At 34.0% G+C, this 16,235-nt stretch overlaps 2 protein-coding genes across 2 annotated transcripts; both read left to right on the plus strand.

The window, feature by feature from the left end:
- Window positions 1-488: 488 nt before the first annotated feature.
- LOC130717736 (SWR1-complex protein 4-like) lies at window positions 489-7,991 on the plus strand. The gene is made up of 17 exons (XM_057568083.1): window positions 489-768; window positions 859-945; window positions 1,419-1,484; window positions 2,781-2,840; window positions 2,951-3,007; window positions 3,784-3,913; window positions 4,049-4,116; window positions 4,282-4,374; window positions 4,480-4,527; window positions 4,924-5,091; window positions 5,359-5,469; window positions 6,571-6,666; window positions 6,836-6,907; window positions 7,032-7,092; window positions 7,189-7,223; window positions 7,335-7,420; window positions 7,557-7,991. The coding sequence occupies exons 1-16, from the start codon at window positions 658-660 to the stop codon at window positions 7,410-7,412; spliced, it is 1,341 nt and encodes a 446-aa protein (XP_057424066.1). The 5' UTR covers window positions 489-657; the 3' UTR covers window positions 7,413-7,420; window positions 7,557-7,991.
- A 658-nt stretch (window positions 7,992-8,649) lies between these two features.
- LOC130717737 (uncharacterized) lies at window positions 8,650-10,926 on the plus strand. The gene is made up of 5 exons (XM_057568084.1): window positions 8,650-9,126; window positions 9,228-9,346; window positions 9,522-9,710; window positions 9,929-9,980; window positions 10,118-10,926. The coding sequence occupies exons 1-5, from the start codon at window positions 8,842-8,844 to the stop codon at window positions 10,226-10,228; spliced, it is 756 nt and encodes a 251-aa protein (XP_057424067.1). The 5' UTR covers window positions 8,650-8,841; the 3' UTR covers window positions 10,229-10,926.
- The last annotated feature ends 5,309 nt before the right edge of the window (window positions 10,927-16,235 follow it).

Raw genomic sequence — 16,235 nt, forward strand, 5'->3', positions numbered from 1 at the left:
TGTATACAAGGAGGTAAAGTCGCTTGCAGACTCTTTTGCAAAAAATGACTTGACTTTACCTTTGTTTATATGTATCTACGATGTGCTTCCTTTTAGTTTTAACAATTTATGTTTGATTATTGTAATACTTTCTATGTAAGGGACTATTTCTCTTCTCTTGGGTGTTTAGTCCAAAATTTAATAAAAAATAGTATTAACTAGTTTTTTTTTGGGGCTTAGCCCTTCAATGGAACATTTTTTTGAAATATTGTATATGTTAATACTGATATTTAATTATTTATGCACAATTTTTTTTTTCATTTTAAAAAATTAAAAATCACAAATATTGTATTGTATTGAAAAATAAAACAACTATTATTTTCTGCATTTGAGGAAGAAAAAAAAAAGACTTTTTCTGTTTAAAAAAAATTGTGGGTAATCTGTTATTGCATTTTTACTCTTCTCGTGTGCATGTTTACTGTGTGGAAACATTGCAGTCAAACTACAAAGCATTACATATTCTGAGACTGAGCATTATGCAGCAGATACACAAACCCTAATTAGCTACGATTGAAGAACAAGGTCCAGAAAATCCCCAAATCGAAACTCACTTGAATTGAAGGCTGAAACCCTAATTGGAGTGATTGTGAACTCTAAACTCTGAATTGTCACCGTCCAATGTCCATGGATGCGAAGGAAATCCTGGGATTGCCCAATAGTTCCTTCCTTCAAGCTCAGGAGGAGAAGAACTCTCAACCTCAGAGAAAACCAGATGGCATGTCGAGGGAGGTACTTTCTCTCACACACTTTCCCTCTCCTTCTGTTTTCCCTCCAATTTGCCCAATTGAACAGTTTTGGTTGCTGTTGAATTCATTGTAGGTTTATGCGCTTACTGGTGGTTTGACACCTCTTATGCCTACCATTGATCCCTCTCAATTGAAGAAAAGGCCACCCTCAGATGAAAAGGTTACTGAGTTTGATTGAACTTGTACACTGTTAATGATGCTAAGTTTAGTTCATTTCTTATACACTGTAAATTGCATTAGGTAACGAAGCATGCGAAGCTAATCGTAGTATTACGTGTATACTTTATTTGCTCTTTTTGCCCCCTAGGATAAGGAAAGATTCCATAGAAGAAGAAAAAGTGTAATAAGATGTCCTCTCATTTTTTGGCTACCCATTTAAATAATTTCTTTAGATTATTCATTTTTTTTTGCAAATTATACTTCCCGAACAGGTGGGGACATTCGGGTCGAAGACAATATATATATTATTTTTACTCTATTCACTTGGGTGAAAATTCCGGGTTAGTTTAAATTGATTGGTGCCTGTTGCAATGTAGGTTGAGGATAGCAATTGCTTAAATTCTTTTTCAAGGTTTTATTTTATGCATTTTTGACTGACAATGTTGTCTTATTTTGAGCTGGTCCCTCCTTTAGGTCAGTTGGCAATGGCTTCCGTTCACGAATTCTGCCCGTAAAGATGATCTTCACCTTTACCATTGGGTGAGTTAATATGTTTTTCGCTGCGAAACTAAATAGTATCTCTTCATGCATGGAAATGTGGTAGTCATAATTGCAATTCGATGTGAGTCCTCACTCGACTGATACATATTGGGTGAAGTTACATTTTGTTGCCGGTATCCAATGAATGTCGATTCTGCTTTTTTCCAAGGATACAGATTTTTCCGGGACTTGTGGGAGGTAAAAAGTCACTGGGATGATGATTTTGTGGCAAGAATTTATTGACAGAGAGGTATATGAAGAGGACTTGTGAAAAAATGCTTGGGTGCACTGTCACGGGCTGCTGAGATGGATGGACTCAGCAGAACAGTGAACAGGGTGTGGGGGCATGTCAATTCTTTTGCAATGATTAGCCACCAGTGTAGGGTGGTCTGGCACCAGTGGCGAGGGTGGGGTGGTAAATAGGGGGTGAAACACCTCAGATCTGACTCGGACACTGCTAAGGACAAAGAAACCAAAGGGGCATTTGAAAAAAAAAAATTGGGTTCTTTTTTTTTTATTTTAGTAATTAAGGTTGAGAGAGAAAATTATGAAATACATTAAAAAGGAAATGGAGAAATTACTGCATTTCTATGCTTAGTTTGACCTAATAATTTTTTTTAATTATTGTTCATAAATCTTAGGGTTCACACCAGGGTTGTCAATAGCGCGCTATAGCGTTGTAGTGGCCCTTGGCCGCTCCTAGTTATTGCGTGCGGTGAAGTACAGTGTAGTGGCTGTTGTGATCACTAAAGAAGAGGAAATAGCAGCCATAACGGCGCTATTTGGCAGAACTGATAAAACCCAAAAACAACCCACAAAAAGTTCATGTTAGAGCATTTTGGGGAGATATTTCAAGGTTGTTGCTTCGGAACCATACTGAATATGGTCTAGTTTGAGGAAGATGAGGAGGAAGTGATATAGAACTTTCATGTTTTTTAGGCAGTTTGGTTTAGGATTCAGAGACTTAAACTTCTTGTTACCTTGTCTTTTGTTGGTACTAGTATGTTTTACCTATGACTTTTAATGTTAATTATGAGTGCCATATATTGAGTATTTTTTATCATTTATATGTATATAGTTATACTATATAAACAATATAAAATTCAGCATAGCCGCCATCCCGCTCTGCGCTATGCTGGAATAGCATTTTTGTGGTCGGCCACTATGCCCCGCTATCCAAGATTGACAACACTTTGTTCACACTTCACATTACATTTCAATTCATGATTTAGAAAATAGGTTTCATATTTGCGATAGGACACACAATTTGATAATCGTGGTCCATTTCTATTGCAGGTTCGAGTTGCAAATGGTGCTCCACCAGCAGGGGAATATTCTTTTGCCAAGTATAACAAGGTAAATGCAGGTTCAATCTTCGATGCATCTGTCCATTTTTCTCATGTTTCTTTCTCGACTCAAGTCAATATGTTCTATTTACAAATGTCGGTTCACACGCTGTGATGCAGTCTGTTGACATTACAAGATACACTGATGAGGAGTATGAAAAGCATTTGGCAGATCCTGTAGGTATCATGTCTGGACTTACAATTTCATGGAACTTCTTTCACCCGAGTTTGCTTAAATGACACCTGATGGAATTTTCAATCTATACAGAGCTAAATTTCTTTTGATGTATTGTGTTGAGGTTGCAAATTCTTCAATGATTTGTATTTTGTATTGCTAGGATTTACATTGAAAGGTCTTTGTTTGTGTATGCAACTTTAAAATTGTTTAATTGCTGGTTAGTAAATCATTTATTTTTCCCTGAAGATCAAGGAAGCTGTAAATAAAGGAGAATTTATTATCAATTTGGACGGATTTGTACATATACTCACATTTAAGCGTAACTGTGCAAACCTGTGTTATTTTAAGAGTTCGTTAGGATCCAAATACAAGGTATGGGACTTGAGTCCCACATTAGAAGTATGGAATTTTGATACGGGGTTTATAAAGCCTTGGACTCTCCAAGTACAACGGCTAGCCTTCCACCTTGTCTCTCAGCTGTAAATGAGCAATGCATGTGGTGACGCTGACATTGCAGTATTCGCCCCAGACTAGTCAAAGGGCTAGTGCATAGCCAGCCCGCTTGAGTGTGGGGGCTGTGTAGCGTGACGAGATGTTAGGGTTAATAAGGCCTTTGGCTATCCAACTACAACAGTTAGCTTTTGTGGTTGGTTCTCCCCAATGGTTCTTATTAGAGTTGAAACTTGAAAAATTGACATTCTACCAGCATATTTACGTCTATTTCTGTTATGAAGTGTTAAATGTATTTCTCTTACGTTATGTTCATTTTATTTAGAAATGGACCAAGGAGGAGACAGATCAGCTATTTGAGTTGTGTGAGAGATTCAATCTCCGATTTATTGTAATAGCTGATAGGTTCCCGTCATCTAGAACTGTAGAAGAATTAAAGGAGCGATATTATAGTGGTATGTAATTTTCTTCTGCATTCTATAATTCGTTTTATATTATTACATACTTTGAGTTTGATTGTTTATAGACTGTAAGAGAAAATGACATATTTAAACGCATTATTTATTGATTATATTGTCCTTGCTATATAGTATCTCGAGCTATATTAATTGCTAGGAATCCATCTTCTGGGGACGTTGCAGTGGATCCTCTCGTTAAGGTGTGATAAACTTTTTGAACAAAAATAACTTTAAATGTGTTGTTAACTATCCACTCTCTTTCATTTTTTATTATACTGTTTTTAGTAAAAATAAACTTGTACCTGCATTAGTGCGTTACCATGTAGATTGTAGATTTAGTTATGTGCTATTCCTCATCAATATAGGAACCATATAATGTTTCACAAGAGTTGGAGCGGAAACAAGCTTTGTCTCTGGTCCTCTCTCAGACAAGGCGGCAAGAACAAAGAGATGACGAGGTTTTGACTTTTCCCCCTTTTAATTAGTAAGGTTTATACATCTAGTATCAATTCATTCAGAGCAAATAAAGTTAATATAAGTATTGGCTACTGTATTTTATGCAGGTGCTTGCTGAAGCAAAAAGAATATCCGAGTTGCGGATGGCAGATAAGGTAATTTGCTAAGATCACATTTCTATGACCCTAATATATGGGTGGAGAGGAGGGCTTGTTATCAAGTTAAAAATTATTTTTCAGATTATCTGTTTCGGATTTCTTGATAAATTTCTCCTAAATTCCTGTTTATAAACCTGAATTGCTGGGGCATGTTTAATATTACTATGCTTTATAGATAATACCGAATTTTGCTTGGTAAACTTACTTTTATTTTTTTGAGAGTGGAGTTTGAACTTTTTACTCCTGTTTCTGCCAACAGTAAATTATATGATAGTGTCAATGAATCAATTTGGACAGCAAAATTCGTGGAATAGATGATTTTTTTTATATAAGCTGTGCATGCATCTGTACCTATGATTAGTGATATAAGGTGTTTGATTTTCTGTTTTTTAGGTCGCCAAAGAATCTGAGTTGGTTACTGCTTCAAATGCTGGTGCAGACACTACAGAGAGGGGTACTACCGGTGAAACTGCATCTCCACCAAATATCCAACCTCCACCAACTGGTGTGCCTTCCACAGTAACAATAGATAATGCATCTACACTAGCTTCTCTTCGCATTGTAAGTTAAACATAAGGTTACTAATTATGCTTGCTATATCTTGTTTCTCATCTGTTGACACTTTTATTGCCTTCCCCTGCTCATTGTCTCCCAACACGAAAATGGGAAAAAAAATGCAAGAAATATAGAATAACATGGATTCTCATCTCTACCTTACATTGATCCAAATCTGTGAAATAGCTTATTTTTCCCCTGACAATGGTGTTTTTAAATTATTTGTTTATGTCTATATTTTAGAGCATAAACTGATAGTGGGATATATTTCAGCTTCGCGTGTATCTGAGAACCTATGCACTTGAGCAAATGGTGCAATCTGCTAGCTCATCAGCTGGACTTCGGACTATCAAACGAGTTGAGCAAACTTTGCAGGAACTTGGGGTTCGTCTATTCTCCTTGAGCTTTAATGCACTTCAGATATTTCTTTTTGTCTCCTTGATGTTTGTCCTGTAATAGTCACTGATAATATTTGTGACACTATATGAAACCCATGCATTATTCATTTTAGGAAGGCTGAAGAATTTTCAATGACCTTTTAACTAGTAAATTGGTGCTTGTTTGAGAGTACGGTGTAGAGATTTAGAGGAACTTCAAAAAGCATTCCAGGTTCAGCTCACTTAGAACTTGACTTGGCTTGACTGGCGTCCCTAACACTTCAATTAAGAATAAAATTATTAATGTGCTTTGTCCTGACAACATAAGCTTTTGGGATAGCTTGTAGATAACATTATCAAAGCCTCTATTTGACCAAGTGGTCATCTAATCCTTGTTTTACCCATAATAATTTAAACATAAGATAAGTGGGCTTATGCATTGCTTACACCTTAGGCCCAAAGGACTCTTGTATGAAGGCTGGTTTGTTAGATATAATAAAATCATGCATGTGCTTTAACCCTGTTAGACATGAAGATATCTCATTACATCTAAATTGCTTTAACCCTTTAGGATTTGTTTCCATATTGACTTGCATATTGTGATTTGTTTCCTTATTTTCTTAGGATTGGGTGTATAGTATTAATATTAAATAAGGATTTGTACTTTGTGATATATAATTAGACGAAAACATATGATTCACAACACTTCAATATCAATATATTGTGTATTCTTTCTCCTCCCTCTACCGTATAGACTATATCCTAAAATTTCCACACCGAACATTTTTTTTTGTATTTTACGTAGTTAATATGTAATAGAGTAAGTAAATATGTAATTTATACTAACATGAAATTAAATCAAACTTATTTAAGCTTGAACTTGGGTCACTTAGGCTTCTCAAAGCTGGAATTTATAAACACAATGTACATGTTCAAATTGAGCTGGTATGTTTATTAAGCAAGTTGAGCTTAAGCTACCTTATCATCATGATTATTATTAGTATTATTATTATTATGATTATTATTACTGTTATTGAGCGAAGCTCAATCACACTTGAAAGACACTCTTCCTGATTAAGCCTTTAATTTGTTTTGACTCTGATTGCAGGTCAATTTGAAACCAAGGGTTCCCACGAAAGGTGTTTGTGCAGAGCATCTTGAACTAAGAAAAGAAATACTAACACTGCTGAATCTTCAGAAACAGGTATATAGTATATGTGAAATAAATTTGCTTGTTTCTGTATTATGAGTTGTTTTACTAGTTGGGTTAGCTTGAAATATATACCACTATAATGCCATATTTGCGTATAGGATTGACAGAGTCTACATTGGCTTGCTAACTCACTTCCAATTTCTGTCTTAATTTGTGTCAGCTGCAATATAAGGAGGCTGAGGGTTCGTCTTTTCGTGATGGGTCATACAATGAAACACCAGGAACACCAAAGGTTAGAAATTAAGTTTTTATTTTGGTACTTTCTCCTCTTGTTTTTATGTTTTAGACTTGTGATTGTTTAAGCATGCTATTATTTTTCTCAAACCATTAGTTTGTGATTCTGAAACTTATGACAGCGTTTGCCTCGTGCTGGGGATCAGGATCGGACATTTGTTCCTGACAGTACAAGTTTTGGAGGTAGTGAATTTTGTTTGCACTTCCTGTCTAATTTTCTGTGACAGGATTTTAATCTACATTTTATTAAAAACTAAACATTTATATTACTGGTTTCAGGGGAAAGGATTGGCAAAAGGGATCAAAAGCGCAAGGTATGGTATACACATTATTTTCTGGTTCAATTATTTTGTTGTTTCTTCCGACATGCATTTGGACCATTGCCATAGTGCATTGTGTTAAACTTGGAAATTTTATTTGTAAAGGCGCCTGGACGGCTTTCAGAAGCTCCATCACCAGTCCAATCTAAAAGACCTAGAAAACAGAAGGCCTCAGATCTTTAGTTCCTCTAGTAAGTGCTTAAAATTACTGTTGATATTTTGTTTAGGTTTGTACAATCTAATGTGCTTCAACGTTCTTCTACTGCCTTTTTTTCAGTCCTATGTAATTACTAAATGACTTTTCTGTTTTGCATATTTATCCATTAGGTGGCGAAAGTGGATGTTTTAATTCGAAGGTTCCTTTAATAGGAATTATTGTTAATATTGTTGTAAGCAGCAGTGAACTCTAAGCACCTGCAAATTCTGATTGTTGTTAGTTTCAACTAATTGCTAAACGGAGCGATGAGGTTGGCATCTTCATGATGTATGGCCCCATTGAGAAGCTGAACTTTATTTTTTGTGATGGTAAAGCTTTGTAACAGTATTAGGCATATGTAAATTTTAGGATTTGTGAATATTCCAGATGTCTGCAGGAGCTTAAATTTTCTGTCAGAACAGATTTAGCTCAAAACAATTATTTCGGGATGTAGAAATTGGTTTGTCTTGGGAAGCTGATGGGAAAACCCCATGCCTTAGGGATGAGCAAATTGGAGAGTGAATATAGAACCAAAACATGCAAATAATCTTTCATTTTCTCCCTCATACCATGATCAACAGTTTTTTTTTTTTTTTTTCAATATCCATTGCAACATTGAAAATTTTCTTAACTATCCAAGATAATTGAAGGGTTTTATCTAAATTGTCACGGAAGTTATGTTAAATTATGGGAGCAGAGAACAAACGAAGTTTGGAATAACTAATTGATGGTCTTATTTGATCAGAGCATATCTCTCCCCATCATTTATTTTGAGCAATGCTCATGGTATAGCATTACGCATTTGCCTGTAGAGACATGCTAACGATGCTGTTGTTTTTTATGGTTTCCAATCCAAGAGTATCCTCTCATGTGATTGGTGCGAGATTAATCTTTTAAGGTACCGTCAAGCACTAAAGTGAGAACCTCTACCAACTGTATTTTTTTCATGCACATTGATTCGGGGTCGAATAGATAGCTACATGCTTAAAAGACCTGAGCCTCTTTCACTCGGACCACACATTATTGGTCTAACAAAGCCGTTGAAATGTAGAGAATACAGGATGGTAAAAGAAATAGACATCACCGAATCATTGGTTTCGAGAATAACAATTTTTCGCACAATTGTACCTATGTATTGTAAAATTCTACATTCATATTACAGGATTGTTGGTCAGTACTCCACCTCAAGATGGTGGTATAATGAAAGAAACAAGGAAAGTAAGAAAGATTTTGACCTTTGGTATCTCAAGGACTTCACACTTTGTGGTCACTATTAAATAGGCATTTGATATGTGGAAAATAACTAGCAAAAAGGCAGAGCAGCAGCAGTAGTAGAAGACAACATTCTTCTCTTTTCCTATCCCAAAGACCATTCAATTGCTTTCTTTCTCTGAATGCTCACATAACAGCAATAATATGCAATACCTTCTTACACCTTGTTCCTCTTCTTTTCTTCAGCCTTATGCTCTCCATCATCACCCTCATCTTCTCCATAAAGTTCGCAGACCGGGTCTACTTAAGCCTCACTGTTCTCAGGGACAGCAGAGCCTCAGAACTACTTCATGGAGTCAGGTGTCACTTTCACTATTTGGCACAGGCTTCTTGTTTGGTCCCCTTATTGATGGACTCCATTCCAGAGTCAATCTGGTGGTGTACAAGTCAGGATCAATTGACATAGGTCCACTCCACACAAACATCTGGGTAGGTTTCAACTTGAACTCCCTGCACAATTTCATGTGCCCTTCTGTCTGCAGTTTTCATATTTACCATATTATTGATTTATCTGTGTTTGATATTGATAGGTTCCTTTCTTGCTGGGGTTGTTTTACTGTTCGGTTGGTTTGCTTCAACTCTACCTAGATGAGAGGGTCTTAAACAAGGTTCAAGAGGGAAGTTTTGCAAAAACAATTGTCTCGCTGATGTAAGTACCTCTTCTGCAATATTATAAGATAAAAATCCTTGTACAATTAATTCTAAAGTCATAATTAATTATAGGGAGAAACTTATGTGAGTAGCTTCTGAGTGTTAGAATTGATTTTAAGAAAAATTGAACTGATCCAAAGGTGCTATATATAAATATGGTTTTATCTTCTTAGATTGCTGGTGCTGTTCATAGCATTGAGTGCTGAACTCTACAAAGCCGGAATTGCAAAGAACACTGAGGCCTACATATTATTTGCTGCAGCTGAGTTCATGTGGTTTTTATTGGATAGGACATGGCCAGGCTTCACCCTGGCATGTCTCGTTGGGCTTGCATGCCCGCTCGCTGAGATACCCATTATGAAGTAAGTGCATGTTCGAAAATCCTTCTACAAATTATCCTACAGTCAGAATCAATTATGAGCGAGAAGCTTCTGAGAGTAATTTCTGAGTTACAAAATTGATTTTGTGCAAAGAGATGCTAATTGAAAAAATGCTATAAAGCTTCAATGTTTCCTGCCATGGTACATGATGTGACCAAGTGACAATATGCTTGGCTGTTGATCTCTTTTGCTTATTTCAGGTTCTTCCACCTTTGGTACTATCCTCAAGCGAATATTGAACTCTTTGGTCAGGTAGTTCATGTTTCAACCAGTATCCGCTAAAAGTGATTTGTGAATTTGTTGATAATTTCTGGTACCATCTCTCAGTGCCATCTTTTATGATCAAGAGTCCTATCCTAATACACAATTATAATAAACTCTGCATGCAGGGGCTAGTTACTTGGACTCTCACTTGCTACTTCGTATATACGCCTTTCTTGATCAATTTGTCCCGGTGGTTGAGAACAGTTTTTACTGCTAAAATAGAGGACTCTGCCTAAAAAGAAGAAAAAAATAGATAAGCTTAAATACATTTGATTTTCATCCAAACGGGTTCTAAATTGCAACCAAATCACAGCCTTTAGCAAACGCATACAGCGTAGAGAGTTAAAGGTATTCTAGTCTAATCAAAGGCAATAAATTCATATGATGCTAAAGCATATGCAAATTTTCCTAGCTTAGGTTAAGAATTGCAGTTTAGAAAATAAAATATAAGATTATGTCATTTGGTTTGATTTAAACATTAACAAATTTGTCATTTCTTATGCATATTGATGCTCTTGATCACAATTTTAGTAACCAATATTCAAATCAAAATTTATTTGTAACCATGAGGTGTGGCGTAGTGGTTGCTCACATCATCCCTTAATCATGAGGATGGTGCTTCATCCTCGCTCATGGAAATAAAGCACACGTTGTGGTCAATGATTTACCACTTAATATAAACATCCATGACAAATAAATTATTCACTGCTTAGTAATAGTTGGGCAACAACAACTGATTAATCATCAAATACATTGTGATATGGAAGGAGAAACTAAGATGAGGTCCTTTGTGAAGAACTTATTGAGTCATCATTCAAGACACTTTTGGCATTTATGGTTACATTTTTGGGCTGTTGCGAAAAAGCAATAATTGTTGTAGTGACACTGCATCCATTTAATTTTAGCTTGTATTGATAGTCTTGTATTTGCTTCATTACTTGTATTTTCTTTTATTTCCTTTTCTTTTGCTATTTTTTTTTTGCTTGTATAATAGTCTACTTAGAATTTAGAATTGAGCTATGGGACTTGATGGTATTTTTAGGGCTTTGTGTTTCTAGACCATGTAAGATAGGTCATTGGGCTTTACTTGGGCCTAATTAAGTTTGGTTGGACTTACACTAATTGCATTAAAGAGCAAGACATCTTGCTGAGCCTTAGGTTTAGGCCCAATAAGCAGTTCCTCTTTTTTTTTTTTTCATTTAATGATTACTTATTTAGAAGTCACAATAGGATCAAGCACTTGTCATTGTGACTTTTCAATCCTATGATTTTACCAAACTCCCAAGTTTGTTGCGATCACTCACATGACTTATCATTCTCTCCAAGGAGTTTGAGGCGCCTAACCATACTTTTTCCCTCCATATTTTTGAATTCTTCTTCCTTTTGGTGACTTTTTGATGCAACCAAGTTGGATCCACACTAGTAGAAGTTGTTCCATGGCATGAATCTTCAATCTTACATCACATTGCCACACACTATTAGTTAAAATAAATCTTTTACTGAAATTGAAATTATTGCCATTAAATTTTTATAATCGAAATAATTTTTAAATTAAAAAAACACATGACATAAACTTTATTACATTTTCATGTATATTTTCTTATGTCTTTTAGTAAGTTTTTTTTTTTCCAAAAATGATTTTATTTCCTATTCTATTAATCAAATAACATTTATTTGATTAAACTTACTTCACTTGTTCCTCTCAAGTACAAAATATATTTTAAACTTAATTTAGCAAATTTAATGTTTTAAACTTGATTTTATTAAAATTTAAAACCAACGGGAAGCAGATTTAACCAACTCCAACACACTCATCTACACCCACAAACAAGCTAAAAGGATTTTACCGATTGTTAGTTTACTAGTGTTTTTTACCCGCGCGTTGCACGGGGAATACATCTATTATATTTGATAGGTCAATTAATACCTTGATCATTAAAAATATAATAAACAACGGATGAAATAGAAGAGTATGAAATGATAAGCAAAGTGGACAAAAAGTCTTAAATTAAAACCCTTGTTACATAGATTGAACTTCGTACAATTGAATAACTAATAAAAAAATTGGTTAACCAAATCTCAAATTATGCAAAACATATTAGGGGATGTGGTTTAATGATGGCTAATAAACAATAGCTGATTTAATCTACAATGAAAAAAAGAGAAAAGATTCTTTATGTACGTGATTATGCGAGTTCATTTTTTACACAATAAAATAAACTAAGTTTGACCCATATCAACATGAAGTCGTTTCACATTCTTCATGAGCCTAAAGACAATAACACAAATTATAGATATGAAGAATCACCAATAAAGCATTCAGAACACATTTTAATCTTAGAAAAAAAAGAATGTACCGCGAAATTTGTTATTGTATTTGATACATTAATTAATACTTAATGAAGGTACTTTCTTGTTAAAATATATTTCTTCCCGTAGGAGAATTTAACTCCTATAATAATTTGTACAAAAAAATTAAAGTGGACTATATTATTATGTAGTAAAAAATTAACATTAAACTATATTATATTATGTTTTTCTTGTAACAAAAAAAATTCCGATGAAATCTTATTAACATTTATTTTTATGTAGAAGTATTTTCATGTAAAATATTCTTCCTATATATAAAAGCTTTGATGCTCTTTCTTATACATTTAGATCCAGCTTCTCCTTACTCTCAGGATGCCTGAAAGTCTTTTCTCAAGTCTATCTGGTGGGTAATATCGATGAAGATGATGACATCCACCATACCTTGCTTGCTTCAAGGTCGATCTCTTGTATCCTCCTCCTGCCGAAGTCTTTAAGAGTAAACCTTGCCATTCCAACTTTCATCGATCGAGTTTCAGTGGTTTTTTTGTTGATCCAGGTGAGAAAGCTTACTAAGGCAACCTCTGCTTTTGTCTATCTCCCAATATAAGAAGCATGTTGCTTTGCTCTTATAGTAGTACTAATGGGCGTACTTTAGAACAAATTTCTAGCGAAGGTCTTGATAGTTTGGAACTGAAAGGTTTGGTTCATTAATAATATCTAGTAGTTTTATCATGCTATTCTGCTTTTGAGCTTGTTGTACTTACCGGAGCATTTCTGCGAAAAAAAAATTCAGAATAGTAAAGCAGTTGTAGTATGCTCCCTTTACTTGCTCTAGTGCTAAAGTGATAGCTGAGTGCATACTGTTTGCATCTGAATTATATATAAAAGACTTTTAAAAACAACTACTTAATTCTCCATTACAAAGAATATACATTACATCAGAACCTAATTATTATTTGTCAATGACATAAGTGTCGAAAATAATAGTATTAATAATGGAAATTTCGAATGGTGTGGATAAGGATTAAAAGTCCAATCTCATAAGAAAGAAAAATCCTCATTTACATCAAAATCTCTCTCAAATTTCTCTACCTCACTATCACCACCGCTTTTCTTATAAATTATCCACAAACACACTCACAAGTTCCACACAGTACCTAACATCATATGCAAATTTTGTTTTCACTGCAACCAGAGTCTGTTCTTTGGCATAAAAAAACACTTCATAAAGTAAGAAGGTATCACATTTTGAATTTAAATCATTAAAATATTTATTTCTAATTAAAAAATCAAATGAAACTTGCTTCCAAATCAGCAGCAATCCTAGGTGCTATTCATGATTGTTGTCCAACTTTAACATGAATTAATATGAACTCATGCTAATTCAAATGAAACTTGCTTCCAAATCAGCAGCTTCCAGCCGTATCTGCATTCTAAGTAACAGAAAATCAAGAGCTCATGAAGTGAGATTGATAGACATGTTAGAGTAGGATAGACTAAAGACCACCAAACATAATAGCAATATGTGCAACATCAATCTAGCTATGATAGTGCAAAGATAGCAATCAAATTTGCAGACAGATATGAAAGCCAAAGAATGAATTGAAGCCACTTTTTGGCTATGGCCTTCTAGTGGTTTCCATAACCAATCAGATCTATTTGTAAGAGGAAAGTAATCACATGCTACTAAAGAAGATGAATGGAAGAAAATCCCTCTAGAAATTTTAGACCCATTATATTTGTTGAACGGCTAAAACAACTCTTTGCTTTATGTAGCACTGTTGTTGAAAGTACAATAACCAAATCAAAAACATATGCTGATACTAAATCGTAATGTGATAATTACACACTCATGCAAGCAAGACTTCTAATCACACTAAAGTTTGATTAATTGAACCATAGTAGAACAATGATTAATTATAAAATCTAATATTGCCTTCGAAAAGTGACTTTTAATATATGTAATGATGATAGATAAATGTAGAATTGATGAACTAAGTCAGTAAAACTATATATGCATCACATTAGTGCAACACCAAACACACATCTCTATCTCTTATCTGGTGAATATATACATATGCATCACAGTAGTGCAACACCAAACACACATCTCTATCTCTTATCTGGTGAATATATACATATAATGGACTGAGAAAAACCTCCATGAGTACTGGTGGTCTCACATGTTTCGTGGCTTACTTGAAATGAGAGCAAGATAAGATCTTGAAAAATCCGGAATTAATTAAAAATCCGAAAATTCAATAAAAATACCATAAAAATTAATTAATACTCTAAAAATAAATAATAATATAAATTAAGATAAAATCCAGAAATAAACAACATAAATCCTAATCAAATCTAAAATTTAAAAATGTACTAAATAAATATAGATAAAAACTATCAAAATCTAGCAAATCACAATAAAAACTCATAAAATCCGGAATTAATTAAAAATCTGAAAATTCAATAAAAATACCATAAAAATTAATTAATACTCTAAAAATAAATCAAAAATAAATTAAGATAAAATCAAGAAATAAAAAACCTAAATCCTAATCAAATCTAAAATTTAAAAATGTATTTTTTTTATTAAGGAGAAATAAGGTAAGGAAAAATCAGGGCACATGTGGCAAGTGGGGCCAAGGAGAAAGAGCTTACACGTAAAATATTATGTGAGAATTAATCTGGGAGCGACACGTCACTAACTTGGCCTGTGAGAGCGACACGTCATGCTAGAAGTTGTTTTTTTCTAATATATATTGATGATATTGATTTACCTACATACTCTTCAAAAAAAATTACCTACATTTTGTCACTGAGTTTCTAGAATAGTCAGTCATAGCTCATGATATAAGATGTGCGCATGTTTGGCCCACCTTCAATTTTGGGTTGCTCCCGTTAGACTTAGTATAAATTGTATATTTCTTTTGAGAATGAAAGTAATCAGGAAACTGCTCGTAGGCCGTAGCCATATTTTGTTTTGTTTTCTTAATTTCTCTTTTGTATCTCTTACCCTTTGTTTGGTTGAACCAATTAAGAAGAGAGAGATCCAGGAGAGAGGGACCCCAACCGCTCTTGTTTGGTTGCTTTTTGTAAATTCACTTTTTTTTAGTCTTCGCAGATCGCAAAAAACTTTGCAGTGTCTTTTTTTCCTGTTTAGCATAGTGGCGGTGCTAAACCGCAACAATTTTACCTCCAAACCGCCACAATTATGTAAGTTGTATTTAAAAATAATTTTTATTACAAAAATTAATTATTTTTTCTCTATCTTCTATCTCACTCTTTCTTCTCTATCGCTCTTCTTTTTCTATCGTATCAAACCACATATAAATCTACTTTATTTCTCATAATTTTTTTTTTACTCATCTTATCTCTTATCTTTTCTCTAACAAACAAATGTTTTTTTTTTTTGATAAACATGTTAGACCCTGCTTGTTTAAAGAGAGTTTGAAAAGAGAGAGTTAGAAGGGACATGACATGAGGTTGGTAACTTTGGATAATGAGAGAGAGAGAGAGAGAGAGAGAGAGAGAGAGAGAGAGAGAGAGAGAGAGAGAGAGAGAGAGAGAGAGAGAGAGAGATGGAGAAGACAGATATCAACTTTTTAGAATCTCTTCAAATTTGTCAAATAATCAAATTATCTCAAAAAGTTTAAACTGTTGATTAAGAATTACATGTCATATTATTATTTCTAAAAAAATTGAAGAGAGAGAGGTGAGAAGTTGTACATCAACTCTCATTTTACTATTTTATCCATATATTATACTACTAATTTATATATATATATAAATAATTTATGTAAAAATATAATTTCCTATATAAGTAATTACAAAATCAACCGAGAGGAGAGAGTGATAATGTCGTTCTTTCTCTCTTATCTTTCTATCATAACAAAAGATTCAAAATTTACTTTATTTTTTACATATTTCTCTCTT

Source organism: Lotus japonicus, chromosome 5 (genome assembly GCF_012489685.1).
Source record: "Lotus japonicus ecotype B-129 chromosome 5, LjGifu_v1.2".
Classification (NCBI taxonomy): Eukaryota; Viridiplantae; Streptophyta; class Magnoliopsida; order Fabales; family Fabaceae; genus Lotus; species Lotus japonicus.

Coding starts and splice junctions, on each gene's coding strand:
- LOC130717736 (XM_057568083.1), top strand. CDS start 658: ATGTCCATGGATGCGAAGGAAATCCTGGGATTGCCCAATAGTTCCTTC. Junction 3,914..4,048: donor AAAGGAGCGATATTATAGTG/GTATGTAATTTT, acceptor CTTGCTATATAG/TATCTCGAGCTATATTAATT. Junction 7,093..7,188: donor TGACAGTACAAGTTTTGGAG/GTAGTGAATTTT, acceptor TACTGGTTTCAG/GGGAAAGGATTGGCAAAAGG.
- LOC130717737 (XM_057568084.1), top strand. CDS start 8,842: ATGCAATACCTTCTTACACCTTGTTCCTCTTCTTTTCTTCAGCCTTAT. Junction 9,127..9,227: donor CACTCCACACAAACATCTGG/GTAGGTTTCAAC, acceptor TGATATTGATAG/GTTCCTTTCTTGCTGGGGTT. Junction 9,711..9,928: donor GCTGAGATACCCATTATGAA/GTAAGTGCATGT, acceptor TGCTTATTTCAG/GTTCTTCCACCTTTGGTACT.